Here is a 16907-nt window from a genome sequence, read left to right as displayed (position 1 = left end):
AATATACATGTAATATGATAAAGAAATGAAAAATGTCTCGCTGGAGGTTCAATGTATTTTTAAGCCACTGAATCAGAATCATAAAAAAGCCGATACCATTAGCACAGTTGAGTCCCGTCCATCCTTCTTTACAATTACAGGTATAGCCACCAGGTGTGTTGATGCAGTTGGCTCCATGCATACAAGGATTGTTCAAACATTCATTTATATCTACAAAATATTCCATTTTCATTACATGTATTTATCAAAATAATGTACGAGAATAAAAACACCTATGATTTAGTGGAGACTGATTAAAAAAACAGAGTTTAATTAATATGGAAATGAAATTCAACGTCTGCTCTTAAAAGTGGGTTAGTATTTGTAAAACTGCTGAATTGATTAGATACACATAGATGTTTTCCCCTTTCTGCAGTTTTCAGTATTGTAAATGTTGTAAATTTTGTTTGTCAGTAATTTGAGCTTTTTGTCAGTAATTTTATGTTGGCAGTACCCTTGTTCGATATTGCTATGTACATGTCACAACTTCTAAATATAAATTGCTTTTTATTGTTAACATCTGTCTTATTAACATATATCATACTTAGATAACAATGTAAGTATAAGTGTACAGTATTTCAGTATCTTTGATGTCTTTATGTGCATCCTTCTCATTGCTAATGCATTCAAACATAGAAAAAAAATTTCAAGCGTAAACATGTACATGGAAACTAAAATCTGTGACAATTACAGTTTTTCTGTAAGAGTGAATGCCTCTGGCAAAGGAATTACTGATACAGACTCCTGTTAAATCTACATTACAGAAAATTAGTCTTCCAGTTAAGAAATCCTTCGGTGACACAGAATTAATATGTTAACAAGAAAACTGTTAATGACACAAAATAAACTTTTCCAAGAAAATTGTTAATGACATGAATTTATGCAGTCTGATCATACCTATCACAGCTGAAATACAAGGGACATTAAACTATAGCTACAAAAATCTACTGTAAAACTGGATTCCACTAATTAACAGGGGTGAGCATGGTCAAGTCAATTTTGTCATAAAAAAAAAATAAACTTGGCTTTTGCTTCAAAATCTTGAATAATATTGCAGTAAAGGGATTTTTTTTTTTACCCTTTTCACAGAGGGGTCCTTCGAATCCTGGAGGACACCTGCACTTGTAGGAACCATCTGTGTTGATACAAGTGGCACCATTTGCACACAGATTCATGGTTATGCATTCATTCACATCTGCAAGAGAAACAGTACAGTTTGAAGTCACTATAAAGTACCTGTGCATTTTATTATGTTTAAACTGCACTTTAATTGTGTTTTTTTAACCAGCATTTCCTATTTGTTCCTGCATAAAAACTGGATCCACCACATCATTTTTAGCATACCTATTCCACAGTTTTTGCCCCTCCACCCAGGGGGACAATCACATTTGTAGGATCCCTCTGTGTTGAAACAGGTGCCCCCATTTTTACAGATTCCTGGGAACTGCAGACATTCATTGGTGTCTGAAAGGTAAGTACATATACAATTTCAAAATTCTACAAGACAGGCTCAGAAACCTAAAGGCAGAGAGGATGCATACAAAACATTTTGATGGACTCTGATAAATGCTTGACCTCCTCAACTCTTTTCTTTAATATTGAAGTAAAAAACCTTTTGAAATTTTTTTACTTCACATATAATGTACATCTCAATGATATTTCTATGATATATACATGTATATGTTTTATATAAAGTTTGACAGATATATCAATATTACCATTTCCACACATCTGGCCAACAAATCCATCAGGACAGACACACGAGAAGGATCCCACTGTGTTGTAACAAGTCGCTCCATTTAAACAAGGATTTCTCTTGCACTCATCCTCATCTATAATAATATCTCAACCCATAAATACTTGTTATACATGCAGTTAACAGGTCAAAATTTACAATTTATACATGTAAGTACATGCAACTTTTCAGTACAAGTTAAGAATTTTACTTTAAAGGTAAAGCCAGACCTATTTCACAGTTCTTTCCTGTCCAACCATTAGGACACCTGCACTGATATGAGCCTTGAATGTTGATGCATGTACCTCCATTGGCACAGGACATTTGTAAACACTCATTGAAATCTGAAAACAAAAGTGATAAATACTTGTTATTAAGATGAACATACTGTAAAAGATTTCTATCTTACAGGACTTACTCTACTTTCACAAAACAAATGCACTGTATTTATCATCACACAAAACTGAATTTCATTACAACATAGACAACGACAAAGGTAGAGCAAAAATCCATCAAATATCAATAAAAATAAGATTCAACTTAACAGATTTCTGAAGATATTTGTGATGTACTGAAGCTTCTCAATAATTCTTACCCTCCAGACAGTATGGCCCAGTCCATCCTCTCGGACAACGACAATAAAACGACCCGTAAGAGTTGATACAACTTCCATTATTGAAGCATGGGTTCCGCAAGCATTCATCAATATCTTTACAAATAAACAGAAACAACTTGTTTCAAACAATTTACAAAAATCACTTCCAGTGAAGAGTTATGTTCTTATGTATACCAGGACAAAGCACAATTATTGTATAGATTTTCAGTGATTCCATACTCCTTCACAAAGATATTAAAACTTGATTTTTTTTTAATCATTGTAGACTGCTTTAAAATGTGAATTTTAATATCTGATCCAAAAACCCTGAAAATTCCTACCCATTTCACAGTTGGTGCCTGTCCAGCCATCCTTACACATACAGGTGTATCCCCCATTGATGTTAAGACAGGTGCCCCCGTGTTTACACGGCGAAAAGAGAACACACTCATCCACATCTGTTTAATGTTTGTCACATGATATTGAAAGAGTCAGTCACAAATAAAGTCATTTCATATTTCAAATTCAAAACTACTTTTGAACCAATTACCATAACAGTTTTCATTGAAAAATTTGGAATTTTCACTTTGATAAACATTTAAAAATATTACAAATGATAACAAAAGATTAGCAGGAGAAACAAAGTCTTCTTGTAAGTTCAATTCACTTTCATTAATGAGAGAGATCAATTTCTCGCATATCCTTCGCCATATGGATTTACTATCTCCCCTCAACTCACCGTCCATACAGTTATGTCCTGTTCGTTCTCGTGGACAGGTACACATGTAAGATCCCCGAGTATTCAGACACGTGCCATTGTACATACACGGATTTCTCAAACATTCATCTACATCTAAATCAAAGAAAAATATATGATAAAGTACACGTACATTACAAATCGCTATTAGTGCAAATCTCAACAAAACAAAATCCTTTTTTACAGTACATTTTCTAACGTGTATTGTGCTGACAAATTCTCAATACTTGCTACACTTATCTATTCTACTTCATATATAAACATTTAAATTAATAAAAATCCTGCTGCATAATCTGACTATACCTTAACATGTATATATTCAAAATGTACATGCCTAGTTTTCCTAATAAGAAGTTAAGATCTTTTAAATTTTACTTCATTAGTCCTATCGAAGTTTCAATGTTTACCTGTTGTACAGTCAGGGCCAGTCCAGCCTTCCTTACATTGACAGAGATAGGAACCATCAATATTCTGACAGGTCCCACCATTTCTACACGGCTGCATTGTATAGCACTCATTCACATCTGAAAATTTACATCAGATTAATTATAAACATTCCATTTTAAGCACACAGAGAACAATTTATTCAGCTAAACTACTCTAAGATGTAATCCACTAGTCTAATTAAATCGCAGGCTGAGAGGCATGTTTCATTTGATCAGACCTATATTTTAATTACTTAATACTAAAATGCATGCCTGATAAAAAGTTCACAATTGCAAAAGTTGAATTTCTGATTTGACTTTTAGAAAATAGTGCAAATATATACATGTACATGTAAAGTATGCCAAACTCCACATCTGAGTGAAGTTTCAACTACTGTATACAGGGTAATTAATGCCTTCATTTTATTTTTGCCCCATATTGTATTGGCTGGTGCTCTATTTTTAGATATTTTTTTCCTTCAAGCTTTGACAATATGGTAAAATGCTTTATTATAATAAATATTAATTTTTTTTTAAAAACAAAAACAACATTTAATAAGCAAGTTATCTTGTAAATATTATGAATAAATAAATTATAAATTAATACTAATGCATGATTAGTAGACGAGGTAGTTTAAGAAGGGTTAATGTACAATTTTTGGGGTTTATTTTCTTACCTTTTTCACAATTCTTTCCCATCCAGCCAATAGGACACTGACAAGTGTATCCCCCTTCAATGTTAATACAGGTAGCGCCATGAAGACAAGGGGGGAAGCTGTTGGAACACTCATCCACATCTAACAAAAAAAAAAAACCCAGACAAATATACTCTACAAGTCCACATACAGAACAACATTCACTGAAATGCCATGTATCTGTATATTATGGACCTTACCTATCTCACATCTCTGTCCTGTCCAGTTAGGGGGACAATTACACCTGAATGAACCCATTGTATTGAAGCAGGTGCCTCCATGTAGACAGGGGTTGGATATCAAACATTCATTAATGTCTATAATGAATAAATACATACAGAACTAATATAGACTGTGATTTCTAACCACTCTTTTCAACTTAAAACAATCTGTAAATTATGCCTTTTGATGTATAAAACTTACTGTTTCATTCCTAAACTAAGATGACTTTAATCTAAAATCAACATTTTTTTTCCTTCTTGTTAGAATACATTTAATAAGAAGATTATCAAAGAAAAGATAACTCCTCAATAAGATACTGACCAATTTCACAGTTGTGTCCCTTCCATCCCTCCTTACAGCGACATCTGTAGGAGCCGTGGGTGTTAACACATGTCCCCTCGTGTTGGCAAGGGTTAGCTCTCTCGCATTCGTTAGCGTCATTCTGACAATACTCCCCTGTGTAAGCCTGTGAGCATTCACAGCGAAATCCATCCTCCAAATCTATACATCTTCCTCCATTCATGCATGGGTTTGTCAGACATTCCTGGATGTCTATATACACAAAAGAAAATTAATATGAATTTATGTATAGTCTATGCCTCAATCAGTCTGATCTTTAGACAACTGTAAACCTTATAAATTTGTTAATCAATTCACAAGCTAGAGGCTTCTTTCAACCTTCATTTTCAATACATGTACAAGGGATTTATTAAATAAATCTAATTTTATGCTAAGAAGATAATTATGTTTAGTGTTTCATCTTTCAACCTTCATTTTCAATACATGTACAAGGGATTTATTAAGTTAAATCTAATTTTATGCAAAGAAGATAGTTATAATGTTTAGTGTCTTCTAAAATTGTATTAGGAAAATCAATGAAAACTGTAATTGTTAATTCATCCTGCTTCCAGCCAATGTTTTTGATCCTATACTTACTAATTTCACAGTAGTCACCTCCCCTTCCTGGGGGACAGATACAGTAATAAGATCCATCAATGTTATTACAGGTGCCTCCAAACTGACAAGGGGTGACCAAAGTCTCACACTCATTGATGTCTGCAACCAATACAATGTAAAAGATATTGTAAATGAACATCTTAAATCTGTTTAAAAGTTATAGGCATTTATTAGCTCCTAAGCAAGTCAAGAACTAGTTTCAGAATACTGTATATGTTTGTGTAAACCTAAAATATCCTTTCTAAATTTTTCTACCACTTCATGATTTCTGGACAATTACTGCTCGATTCCATGTGGGAAAGTCTATGACTTATTTACTTCACATTCAGATGAGTGACTAGGTTTCATCTTGAACATTCCTGGGAGTATATTTACCTATATCACAGTGTACCCCTCTCCATCCTTTAGGACATATACAGATAAACGTTCCATTTCGATTGTCACATGTTGCACCATTCAGACAAGGGTTTCTGTCTTTTGCACATTCATTATAATCTGCATGACATATCAAGGAAAATAAGTTGAAAATAAGCCTAGTATAAGTACCACATGTAACAATTTATAATCTACAAACGCAAATGCATAAGGGCTAAAGCTTTGTGCTCTACAATATATAAAACCGAAAGCTTTGACTTTCTAATTGGAATGTTTTTTTCCCCAATACAGCACCATTAATTAATCTTCTAGCCATTGAATAGTAGAATTAACATCAATATCTACCTATGTGACAATGCTGGCCTGTCCAACCCTCTCGACAAGAGCAAATGTAGGATCCAACCTTGTTAATACATTCCCCTCCATTGCGGCAGATGCTCACGTTTAGGCATTCATTTACATCTGGTAAATTAAAAATTTAGTTGATGTTATTCACAAATAGCAATGCAAATTCATCATACAAATGGCCAGATAAGTCATGCACATACTAGATTTCTTTCAAAATAAAATTCTTCACAAAGTAACTGAATAATAGAAATTAAACAACAAAAGAGATAAACATCAGTAAACATCTGTGAATTCCTAGTGAGAGATCTAGGAGAATGATAAGCCCCACTTACCAAAGTCACATATAGGTCCAGTCCATTGTGGTGGACACATACACTTAAAGGACCCCACTGTGTTCACACAAGTTCCCTTGTTTCTACATGGGTATCCCTTACACTCATTGTCATCTACAAACAAACACACATACATTATTAAATATTAATGTAAAAATTTAACATGAGCACACATTGACAAGTAAGTATGGTTTAGCACCTAAATAAATCAGTAGCTCTTGGTACCAAACAGTAAATTTTCTACCAAAATATCCAATTGTATGCATTATTAAATACTGGATAATTTAAGACTTATTTAAATTAAGAAATTCAGTGAAAATTTGAATGCAAGTATTGTAATGTGCCAGTGGAAAACAGGTTAAATTATTTACTTTATGTTTATTTAAATTCTGTTGCTTTCTATGTCATTATAAGTTTAAATCAAATAAATAAAAAATTCATAATTCATCTTCAGTTAATGCTGTACACTAAATCAGTGAGGCAGAGATTTAAGAGTGTACAGTAATAGGTAATTATACTTACCTTCAGTACAGTTGATGCCCGTCCAGCCCGGGGTACAGAGACACTTGTATGAACCATCAGTGTTGATACACTGACCTCCATTGCCGCAGGGATTGGCCATCAAACATTCATCAATGTCTACAACGTTACAAACACATCTCTGAATACTCAAAGCATTTGAATACTTAGAAATAGTCAAAATCATTTCTGAAAGTTTAGTCCAGCATTAAATCCTGATGAAAAATAATTTGTTGTTAGAGTTTCTTTCAAAATAGAAATCCACATTATTCTGCAATTTTTATTTTTAAGTAAAAGCATATGCATGTGTATTTATATAAAATCATACAACTTTTTTTTTCCAGTTTTTCATTATAATTATTTTTAATTGTGAGAACTTAATACCCACCGAAAATCTAGTTTTGGATTTTATATATACATGTAGGTGCAGAGCTGACTATGAATTGAAATTCCTGCATCAATGCAAGAAAGCAGGATTGACAAAAAGAATGCCATGCTTTCTATGATGACAAGTTTTTCTCCAGAATTATATTTTAGATAAATTTTATTTTATGAAATTGTAGATAAATTTCTTACCAATGACACACGTGGGTCCTGATCGACCTGGAGGACACACACACGTGAATGACCCAATTGTGTTGATACAAGTTCCCCCAAACATACACACAGCTCTCTCAAACTGACACTCATCCACATCTAAAATACAAACAAAAAAGCTTTATATAACATCTATGTCAAAATATGCAAACTTGTGTAATAACTTTGCCATCTAACACATTATTGTGGATGTACTAAGACATCCTATTTTGTTTCTTCAAATATACTGTGTGTTTTTGCAAACTTGTATAATATATCTTTACTATATTCTAGTATATTACTGTGGGATAAACTGAGACATCTTAATTTTTCATTTTTTCCAATATACTGTGATTCTGCGATCGTACCTAGAGTGCAGTTTGGACCTGTCCATCCACTTTTACAGCTACAGTAATAAGATCCAGGAGTATTGAAACACGTTCCACCATTCTGGCAGGGGTTGTTGAGGCATTCATTGTGCTCTGTATAGAAATTACAATCAAAATATCAAGACTGACATAAAGGTTTATATGACTGAGAACTCTATTCTTACAATGGCATTTTCTGGTTCCTTGTTCCATATTTTTATGCTCAAGATCTTTGTTATCTCATCTGAATGTACAGTATACCATGGGATCATTTTCATTCATAGTGGGGGTCACTGTTCGTGGGCAAGCAAAATTTTACTGGTTCATGGGGATGTAATTTCGTGGGTATCTTGTCTAAATACACAGCACATATACAGCACATACATATCATGGTACATTCAATGAATCAATACACTGACAAAATAATGCAGGTGTAAATTTGTGGGTAAGGATCACCCAAGATATCCACGAACATTGGTCCCCCAGGAACAATGATGATTCCACAGTAATAATGAGCTACTGGTGTCACATTTTTGGAACAAGTACTACTTCTCCTTTATAACGAATTACTGGAAAATATTAATTAATCGAGTAAAGTATTCATTTAATTCAAACTATTGAACATAAATATCAAGTTTACCCACAGTGATTACTAGCTCACTTTTTTTGGATTTCACACCGTTATCAAAAATTTTGATAGCTTTTATAAGTATGGGTATTCAAGACTGCAGCATTTAGTACAGTACATTAATTGGTCATACTTGAGACAAACTTAGGCTTTAAAGATATCCAAGTTATATGCTCTGATATCCTGCGTCATTGCTACTGACCTATCTTACAGTGGGGTCCTGAAAATCCACGGGGACAAATGCATTCATAGCTCCCTGGCAGGTTAATACATGACCCTCCATTCTCACAGGGCCTCTGCATACACTCATCCACATCTATAAATAGAATACATCTCATAGGAGTGGATCTTGGGTAGTGGTGAAGTTCCATTAATGAATAAATTCATGAATATTAGTCAAAATGGATGAGAAGAGAATCAATATTCAAAGATTTTCTTGAATTTGGGATTTATAGGAGTTTTTTTTTTTGTTTTTTGTTAAAAAATGTTTTTATCCATGTATGAATCACACATATACATGTATATGATTTATTTTCTTACCTATTCTGCATCTAGGACCTGTCCATCCTTTGGGACATTTACAAATATAAGACCCCAGTGTATTGGTACATACTCCCTTATTTTCACAAGGGAAGCTGGGACATTCATTTATGTCTACAATTGGAAAAAAAAAACATTATGCATTGACTGATTTACCAGCAAAAGAGAGTACATCTACATGACTTACTACAGTTAACTCAATCTGAAATTTAAAATAATGAGAAAGATTAATGATTTAATTAAATGAATGTTTTAACAAAATGAAAATAAAATGTCACCTCTTTCACAAATGTTTCCTTCCCATCCTGCTGTGCACTGACAAACAAATGAACCAGGTGTATTCAGACATGTTCCATTGTTCAAGCATGGATTCTTCAAACATTCATCAATATCTAAAGAGAGGTAAACAGAATATTCTTCTACTCTTCCACTTTACAGTTCATTGATATATAGTACAAAGTTTGATGTCTTTATCATCAAAGTATGCTAAATAATTTTTTTTGTAAACATTATTTTCTTGGATAAATTCCAAAACAGGGGATCAAGTAAATTAATCTAATAAATTAATTTATGCTTAGTTAATAACCTTTGATCTTTGCTTAGTTGTTAACCTGAAGGGATAAAAATAAATTGAAAATGAGGCTGACCTATTTGACACTCCGGTCCTTGCCAGTTTGGAGGACATGTGCAATCATACCGACCAACACTGTTCGAGCATATTCCATTATTTAAACATGGGGCACTTATACACCAATCATCTAAAAAAGCAATAATCATTCCATCAGTCGTCTTTAAATTTATTAAAAAAAATTGATTTAAAATGTCTGGATAATGTAAATTCAATCCATAATTAATAAACAAAACTGTTGCTGAAAAAACAGATCAATTTTCCCGATTTTGTAATTTGTTTTTTTTTTTTATTTAATACTAGTAGCTACAGCTTGCATGTTTAATTATCATAATACTTTCCTGTATGAAACCAAGAATAAAGACTTAACAATCTAATAAATTTTTTAAAACAAAATATTTCAGCAATGCCTACCAACAATTTCACAGTGAATTCCTGACCATCCATTGATGCAAATACACTGGTAACTTCCTGGTGTGTTCAAACATGATGCAGCGTTCCTACAGGGGTCATTAACACACTCATCAAAGTCTGAAAACAAAAGAATTCCCATTTAAAAAGTGTCAACTGATATTCAAACCATGTGCTACAGCATATTCCAGAAGTAAGTTGGAGGAGGGGGTAGGGGGTAGGGGGTGGGTAATGTTTGTAAAATAATTAAAAGCACACTGAGATACAAACTGCTACAAGTGACGACAGTTTACCCCAACAAAACACATTTATTCCCTGTCTTCAATTAACAAATTATTATCTGAAATAAAACACCTGGCTTTTTTCACTTTGACATTGACAAGTGTTTAGCAAAACTTTGTCAATAAAAGAAAAAGAAAGAATGATTATACTTGTTATGTTTGTTAATTTAGGGGGAAAAATGAGATACCCTTCCCACAGAGGGGTCCAGTCCATCCAGGGGGACAGCTACAGTAAAAGGACCCAAAGGTCTCCATACAGGTGGCTCCATTCAGACAAGGATTACTGGTACACTCAAACTCATCTACAAAAGTCACAGTCTCACAGAATCTCATAGTTTACAGCCCCATATATATTGTAACAGATAAAAATTTAGACAAATAAATTTTGGATTTTTCAAGTGTATTACTGTATACAGGGAAAATTTTGCCCCGTTTTATTTTCACCCCTACATAAAGATGGGTGAATTTAAAATGAGGCGAATTAAAAAAACACAATGTAATTTCTTAAACAGAACCGTGACTGGCAAATTAAAAACAGGGCAAAATTGTTTGCAAGTGTGAAAGAGCGAAAATAACCCTGTATACAGTACATGTATGAAACAATTTTTTTTTTTTTTAAATTCTACGTTTTGAGAATGAACAAAAGGAATATTTCTTGTGTACTAAACTTTAACATGACATATTATATGTATTAGGATTTTTCCCATCACAATTAGCATTATCATGAGATATAGAAATATTACAAAGGGATTTTTTAAAAAATATCCTGACATAAATCTTGTATTTTCAGCAGTGGTGAATTGAATGGTAGCCCTACCTCCTTCACAGTGCTTGCCCCTGAATCCAGGTAAGCACTTACACCTGTAGCCACCGTCCATCTCTATACAGGTGGAATTGTGTTTACAGGGCTTCAAAAGGCTACACTCAGGTATGTCAATGTCACATTGAATGCCCGTCCACCCTGGGTTACAGATACACCGGTAGGAACCCATCGTGTCTATACAGTCTCCGTGTCCCGAGCAGGGCAAGTCCATTGTTAAACATTCATTAATATCTATAAAATAAATAATTTCAATTGTATTACATTCTGAAGGTTTCATTTATAAGGTGAAATTATGGTATTCAAAAAAATATTTTTGTTCACTGGAACAATTCTAAATTCCAAGTACAATGACTGAATCAATATACATGTATTTCTCAAAGCCCCCCCCCCCCCCAAATCTCCAACCAAATAATCCTTACTTTTTAACATTTTTCTGTTCATTATACATGTACATTGTAAATGGGAAAAAGGAATAATTTGTGAGACTAACTAGACATTTTTACTAGCTTTACTTACTAATATCACAGTTCTGTCCCGTATATCCAGGGGGACATTCACACTTGTATGAGCCCTCCAACTCGATACAACCCAGCGAGTTTTTACAAGGATTGGTCAGACATTCCTTAACATCTATCCATCACAAGTACACAAATGATTAAAGTATATAATTAAAAAGGGATTCAAATCAATGAAGAAATAGAAATTCAAAAAATGATACTTTAAAATACTTTACAAAGTATCATTCTGTTAATAACTACAGGTAAAATATATATACATTTCCGAGTACATGTCTTTTACATTAACAAATGTTAATCATTCAAAAGGGTAAGAAAGAATTTTTATTACCCAGAGTGCAATTATCTCCTGTCCACCCAGGAGGACATGTACAGATGTATCCACCCATCAGATTACGACAAGTTCCTCCATTAGAACAAACATTATACTCAAGACATTCATGTATATCTAAAAAAAAAAAAAAAAAACATGAAGGATTTAATGATTATCAGTAAGGCAGAAAGGAGTACATGTACATAAATATGCAAAAAATGTACATAAAAAAAAGCAATACTTGACTAGTTTCACCGACCTCTTTCGCAGTATTTTCCTGTCCACCCTGTTGGACATAGACAGCGATAAGACCCTGGGGTGTTCAAGCAGGTGCCCTCATGTTGACAAATATTGTTTTTACATTCATCAATATCTAAAAAAAATTATATAAAATAAATTATCTTCCACACATCCACTTCAATTTGTCTTGAATAAAACATTATTACTCTCACAAACTTCTCTTTACCAATTATTTTACAACTTCACTGGTGCTGATTGCTTTCAGACAATATTCTGCAGTTACTCCTGTAGAATAACTTGTGTATAACTTACCAGTCTCACATAATGTTCCTGTCCAGCCAGGAGCACAGCTACAGTAGAAAGAGCCAGGTCTGTTGAAGCAGGTGCCCCCATTCTGGCAAATATTCTCCTGTAAACACTCATCAATATCTAAAAGAAACAAAAATGTTCACAATTCAATTATACACATGAGCAAATGTATTCTAAGAAATACTTCCATTAAAAAACTATACTTACTTGTACATATTAACACAGAGATAGAGGGAAAGGGAGATAACAGATTATGGTAAAAAAAATGTCATTGTCATAATTTCTTTTTCTGGACAATAAAGACTTTATTGTATACCTACCATTTTCACAGTTTTTGCCTGTTCTTCCTTCCACACACATACAGAAGTAGGAGCCTGGTGTGTCTACACATGTACCGCCGTACAGACAAATGTTCTGGACATCACACTCATTCTTATCTGAAAGGCACCATTCATACTTTGTATTAATTTCAATACACATCTGGATTTATAAGGATTTTAATTCTGTTCAGTCTTCACATCCATAAAAGAGCTTAAATTGAGCACATGGCGGGTGTGACTGGTTGGCAGGGGATGCTCACTCCTCCATGGCACCTGATCCCACCTCTGATGTCTTAGAGGTCCGTGTTTGCTCTGTTCTTATTTTGTAATGTTTAATGGACTTTTGAGCTCGAATATTGTTCGTTATCTCCACATATTTCATAGGTCTACTATTTAAAACTTAATATTTGTCATAATTAATGCTGTTAAACTCCTTACTGATTTCACAGTGGACTCCCTCCCATCCTGCATCACATTTACAGTAGTAGCTTCCGATGGTGTCCACACATGTTCCACCATTCATACACATGTTCATGTTACATTCATTGATATCTGCAAAAGAAAACAACATTTCAGCTCTGACTATTGTGCACATATTTTATATAAGTCAACATAAGAGCAATAAAATGGAGAAAATAAAAGTGGAAAGGTTTATAAGCAATCCTACATATATGATCTGAAAGGGCTTTAAATTTAACAATTAACCTTTTTTTCTGCATAGAAATATGCAGCCCTATATTGTCACATTTTTTTCATTTGTAACAATCCAAGGTTTTTATCCACATAAGTTTAGAAAAACTGATAAACCATTAGAAACACTTACTGATTTCACAGTTAGGACCCGAGTACCCAGGAGGACACACACAGTTATACCAGCCAGATATCGACTTCAGACAAGTGCCCCCGTGTTGACAAGGGTACCGCATACAGTGGTCAATTTCTGCAAATGATCACATGAAAACATGACTAAGTTATAAAGATCACTGAATATACTCGTACATCTATGGGGAAAAAATATTTCCATAACAATCTCATTATTGAATTACTTTAAAAGATTTGAAAATATCATTCAAGGAATACAACAAGTAATTTACTTTATCCTGAGCAATTTTTTTTCAATTCAATTAATACTCATTTCCTCTTTATTAAAAATATACATGTAAATTGCAAATCTTCCTCACCAAATGAGGGTCCCACTGGCAGGGTGGGGGTGGCAGTATGAATGGGGTGGTAAGTATGCTCCATTTCATGAGTCCAGTTTACAGGTTTCATCTGAATGACACAGGTTCCTGTCTCTAAAAACAGCTTCCCAAGATCTACGTAAGTTTTACTGCCAATCTTTTTGTTTGAAGATTTACTTTCCAGAATGTTGACAGCATTGCTTTGAAGGCCATTTGTCATTGTGTGGGCAAAATAAAGTCCAAACTGAACCTTCCTTGGTGTTACATATCTAAAGAACAAAAATACAAGAAATTTAAATACTAGAAATATATCTCCTACCTTTAAATATTGAAAAGCGAAAACTTTTTGTAATCACTGCAATCAAATGGGCCGCCTTACTTGAAGTCCTTAATATAGCATTCCAAAAAGTGTGGATGCAAAACACTGTCTGTATAACTTTTTTTCACCTAGGAAAAAAAATCAAAATTTGAAATACCATGTACATGCATATAACAATTATTAATTTTGTATCAAAGAACTTGTCTGTTTTAATTATACCATATTAATGCGTTTCAATGAGAGAATATTGTTGATTGCAGAATCATAACATAGTTCTTACATCTTTACAGAAGAGGTCCTGTTGTTGTTTGAACAGGTAGTTGGTTCTGTCGGAGAACTCTATAGGGATGCTCTGGTTGTACAGATCACATGTAAACCTCACCTCTGTGGCAGCTAATAAGTATTCACTAACTCAATACACAGATTTCATTTTGCCATTTTCCAACAGAAATAAGACAAATTTATTGATCTTTGATTTCTTTTATTAATTACATCTTGCAATTTTATTGAGACTTAAAAATTTTATTTAATGACAAAATGGTTGCTCAATTCTTACATAGTTCTTACAATACATAATGAAACTGTATAAAATTCTTACAATACATATTAAAACTATATAAAATTCTTACAATACATAATTTTGCCAGGCCCCAGAGTGCTGGGAAAGTCCACAGTTCCTGTGTGGGCTACATCAGTGGCTGTATGTACTGTGTAGTTAGTGACCTTCATATCAATGTGGTACCGATTCCAGATCAGACCAAGATCTCCCACATCCACCACCTCAAAGCCGTCCTTCAGTCGGTGAGGGGCCATGTCCTTGAGAACGTGGGTAATATTCTCCATCACATAGGATCCAATAGGTGTGTTAAAGAGGAGGTGGAACTTTACATTTGTTGGGAAGTTCCTGTAAATAAAAAAAAATTATGAGCATTTATGTCAGTACAATGCAGCCATAAAAACATGAGCTATGCATATTGATTTTCCAACAGAAACATTAGTTTTCATGATTTTACCATCTACATACTATTTCAGTTTCATATGGCATCAATTCTCAGTGCATTTGTTATATTTAAAAGGAATTGCAACTCAACAGACTGAAAACATTGAAAATGTTCATAAAATTAACATTAACTGCAACTTACGTGAATTCATCAATTTTACAGTCCTGTAAAAATTTGCCAACAGCTGTCCTCTCAACATAACGTCGAAGCTGAAAAATAGTCTCCCAGGTAAAACTAAGTAACACATAAATGTACATGGACGTGTATCATGTATGGATTTATTTGTTTATAATGATTTATCCATAGTATAAGAAAAATAAAAGATTAAAAGATTTCTCACAATTAACTGCTTAATGCTCAAGGTAAACCTACATCATCACAGAAATGAGCCTGTAAACTTGCAAACTTTGGTGAATTCCTATTGGCAAGATCAGAGGTGTACTGGAAGTCATAGAGTCCTGTGGTAATGTTAGCATAAGTGGCATCTGTAAAAGAAACAATTTCATCTGTTACATAAATTCAAAACCTGAAAATGGCAAGCTCGAAAATCTTGCACTATGCTGAAATCATCTATATTTGTCTAGAAACTATTTGAGCCCGACAACTTCAATGGATTTATTCACAACATAGTTTTTATGTATCCTCCTTCATGGTCAGTAATAAAGAGTTACTTCCCATTATTACACGCATGCACTTCATTTACATCTCTTAAATCTCAGAAATCTTTGCACATTTCTTTTTAAATATAATGATGAAAAGTTAATGTTAAGTTTGAAATTGAATTTTGAGGAGAGGAAATTAATACAGCTGGAAAAAAATATATATATATATAGACAAGAGGCTAGACTTCCATGAAACATAGTAAATTTTGTTTGTGCATTGCTGCATGCATGTATACATTACACAAATGAATAATAGGATGTAACATAGAATTGAAATCTAAAAGCTTTACCATATAAATTATAAATTGTGGAAGTGCCATGAATGTGTGATGGAAAAATAGTCAATCCTGGTGTGTTGACAAACACATTTGAAGTAATAATATCTAGAGAACTATGTAGAGTAGCGGGTAGGAAAAGCGTGGAGGGCATGATTGTAACGGCAGTACTCCAGACCACATCAAATCCGGTCTTATCCAGAATCACAAGGTCGTGACCCACCAGATAGGTGTACAGTTTGGTCAGTGCTTGAAGGTCTGTCTGTACAAACTCTGGGGTCCGGGATTTGATGAGTCCTTTGAAGTGTTCTGGTGAAAACACAGATGGATGTCGGAATCTAAGCTTGAACTTGGCCTTGGTATATAAATGTCCTGGATCTGGAGCCCTGTTAAATTTCCACATCTTATTTGTTTATATTAACAATATTCTTGGGTTGCAAGTATTCTTGGGTTGCAAATATGATGTTTTACATTTATATCTGAAAATGCAAGTACTGTGTAGTGCATTTTAACTTAAA

General features: G+C 33.6%; 1 protein-coding gene across 1 annotated transcript in view; it reads right to left on the bottom strand.

Annotated features, from left to right (window-relative positions):
* Window positions 1–16907, bottom strand: part of LOC133180440 (fibrillin-1-like) — a 52198-nt gene that overhangs the window by 21390 nt on the left and 13901 nt on the right. Inside the window, exons 13-49 of the mRNA XM_061314967.1 lie at window positions 16561–16775; window positions 15825–15937; window positions 15594–15661; window positions 15081–15355; window positions 14732–14844; window positions 14512–14579; window positions 14133–14401; window positions 13775–13891; window positions 13390–13503; window positions 12952–13068; window positions 12635–12751; window positions 12342–12455; window positions 12101–12217; window positions 11771–11884; window positions 11249–11485; window positions 10620–10733; window positions 10154–10270; window positions 9112–9225; window positions 8774–8887; window positions 7944–8057; window positions 7576–7695; window positions 7003–7119; window positions 6481–6594; window positions 5801–5920; window positions 5405–5524; window positions 4790–5020; window positions 4447–4563; window positions 4229–4348; window positions 3534–3650; window positions 3109–3222; window positions 2711–2827; window positions 2370–2483; window positions 2005–2118; window positions 1758–1871; window positions 1384–1503; window positions 1118–1234; window positions 97–210 (exon numbers count right to left, since the gene is read on the bottom strand). Coding sequence (XP_061170951.1) covers window positions 97–210; window positions 1118–1234; window positions 1384–1503; window positions 1758–1871; window positions 2005–2118; window positions 2370–2483; window positions 2711–2827; window positions 3109–3222; window positions 3534–3650; window positions 4229–4348; window positions 4447–4563; window positions 4790–5020; window positions 5405–5524; window positions 5801–5920; window positions 6481–6594; window positions 7003–7119; window positions 7576–7695; window positions 7944–8057; window positions 8774–8887; window positions 9112–9225; window positions 10154–10270; window positions 10620–10733; window positions 11249–11485; window positions 11771–11884; window positions 12101–12217; window positions 12342–12455; window positions 12635–12751; window positions 12952–13068; window positions 13390–13503; window positions 13775–13891; window positions 14133–14401; window positions 14512–14579; window positions 14732–14844; window positions 15081–15355; window positions 15594–15661; window positions 15825–15937; window positions 16561–16775 — 4841 coding nt within the window. The remainder of the gene's footprint in view (window positions 1–96; window positions 211–1117; window positions 1235–1383; window positions 1504–1757; window positions 1872–2004; window positions 2119–2369; window positions 2484–2710; window positions 2828–3108; window positions 3223–3533; window positions 3651–4228; window positions 4349–4446; window positions 4564–4789; window positions 5021–5404; window positions 5525–5800; window positions 5921–6480; window positions 6595–7002; window positions 7120–7575; window positions 7696–7943; window positions 8058–8773; window positions 8888–9111; window positions 9226–10153; window positions 10271–10619; window positions 10734–11248; window positions 11486–11770; window positions 11885–12100; window positions 12218–12341; window positions 12456–12634; window positions 12752–12951; window positions 13069–13389; window positions 13504–13774; window positions 13892–14132; window positions 14402–14511; window positions 14580–14731; window positions 14845–15080; window positions 15356–15593; window positions 15662–15824; window positions 15938–16560; window positions 16776–16907) is intronic.

This window comes from Saccostrea echinata, unplaced genomic scaffold (genome assembly GCF_033153115.1).
Source record: "Saccostrea echinata isolate AGI-Se365-2 ecotype Australia unplaced genomic scaffold, CSIRO_AGI_Sech_v1 ptg000006l, whole genome shotgun sequence".
NCBI lineage: Eukaryota > Metazoa > Mollusca > Bivalvia > Ostreida > Ostreidae > Saccostrea > Saccostrea echinata.
Note: the sequence above shows the minus strand (reverse complement) of the source record. Positions and strands in the feature narration are given on the sequence as shown.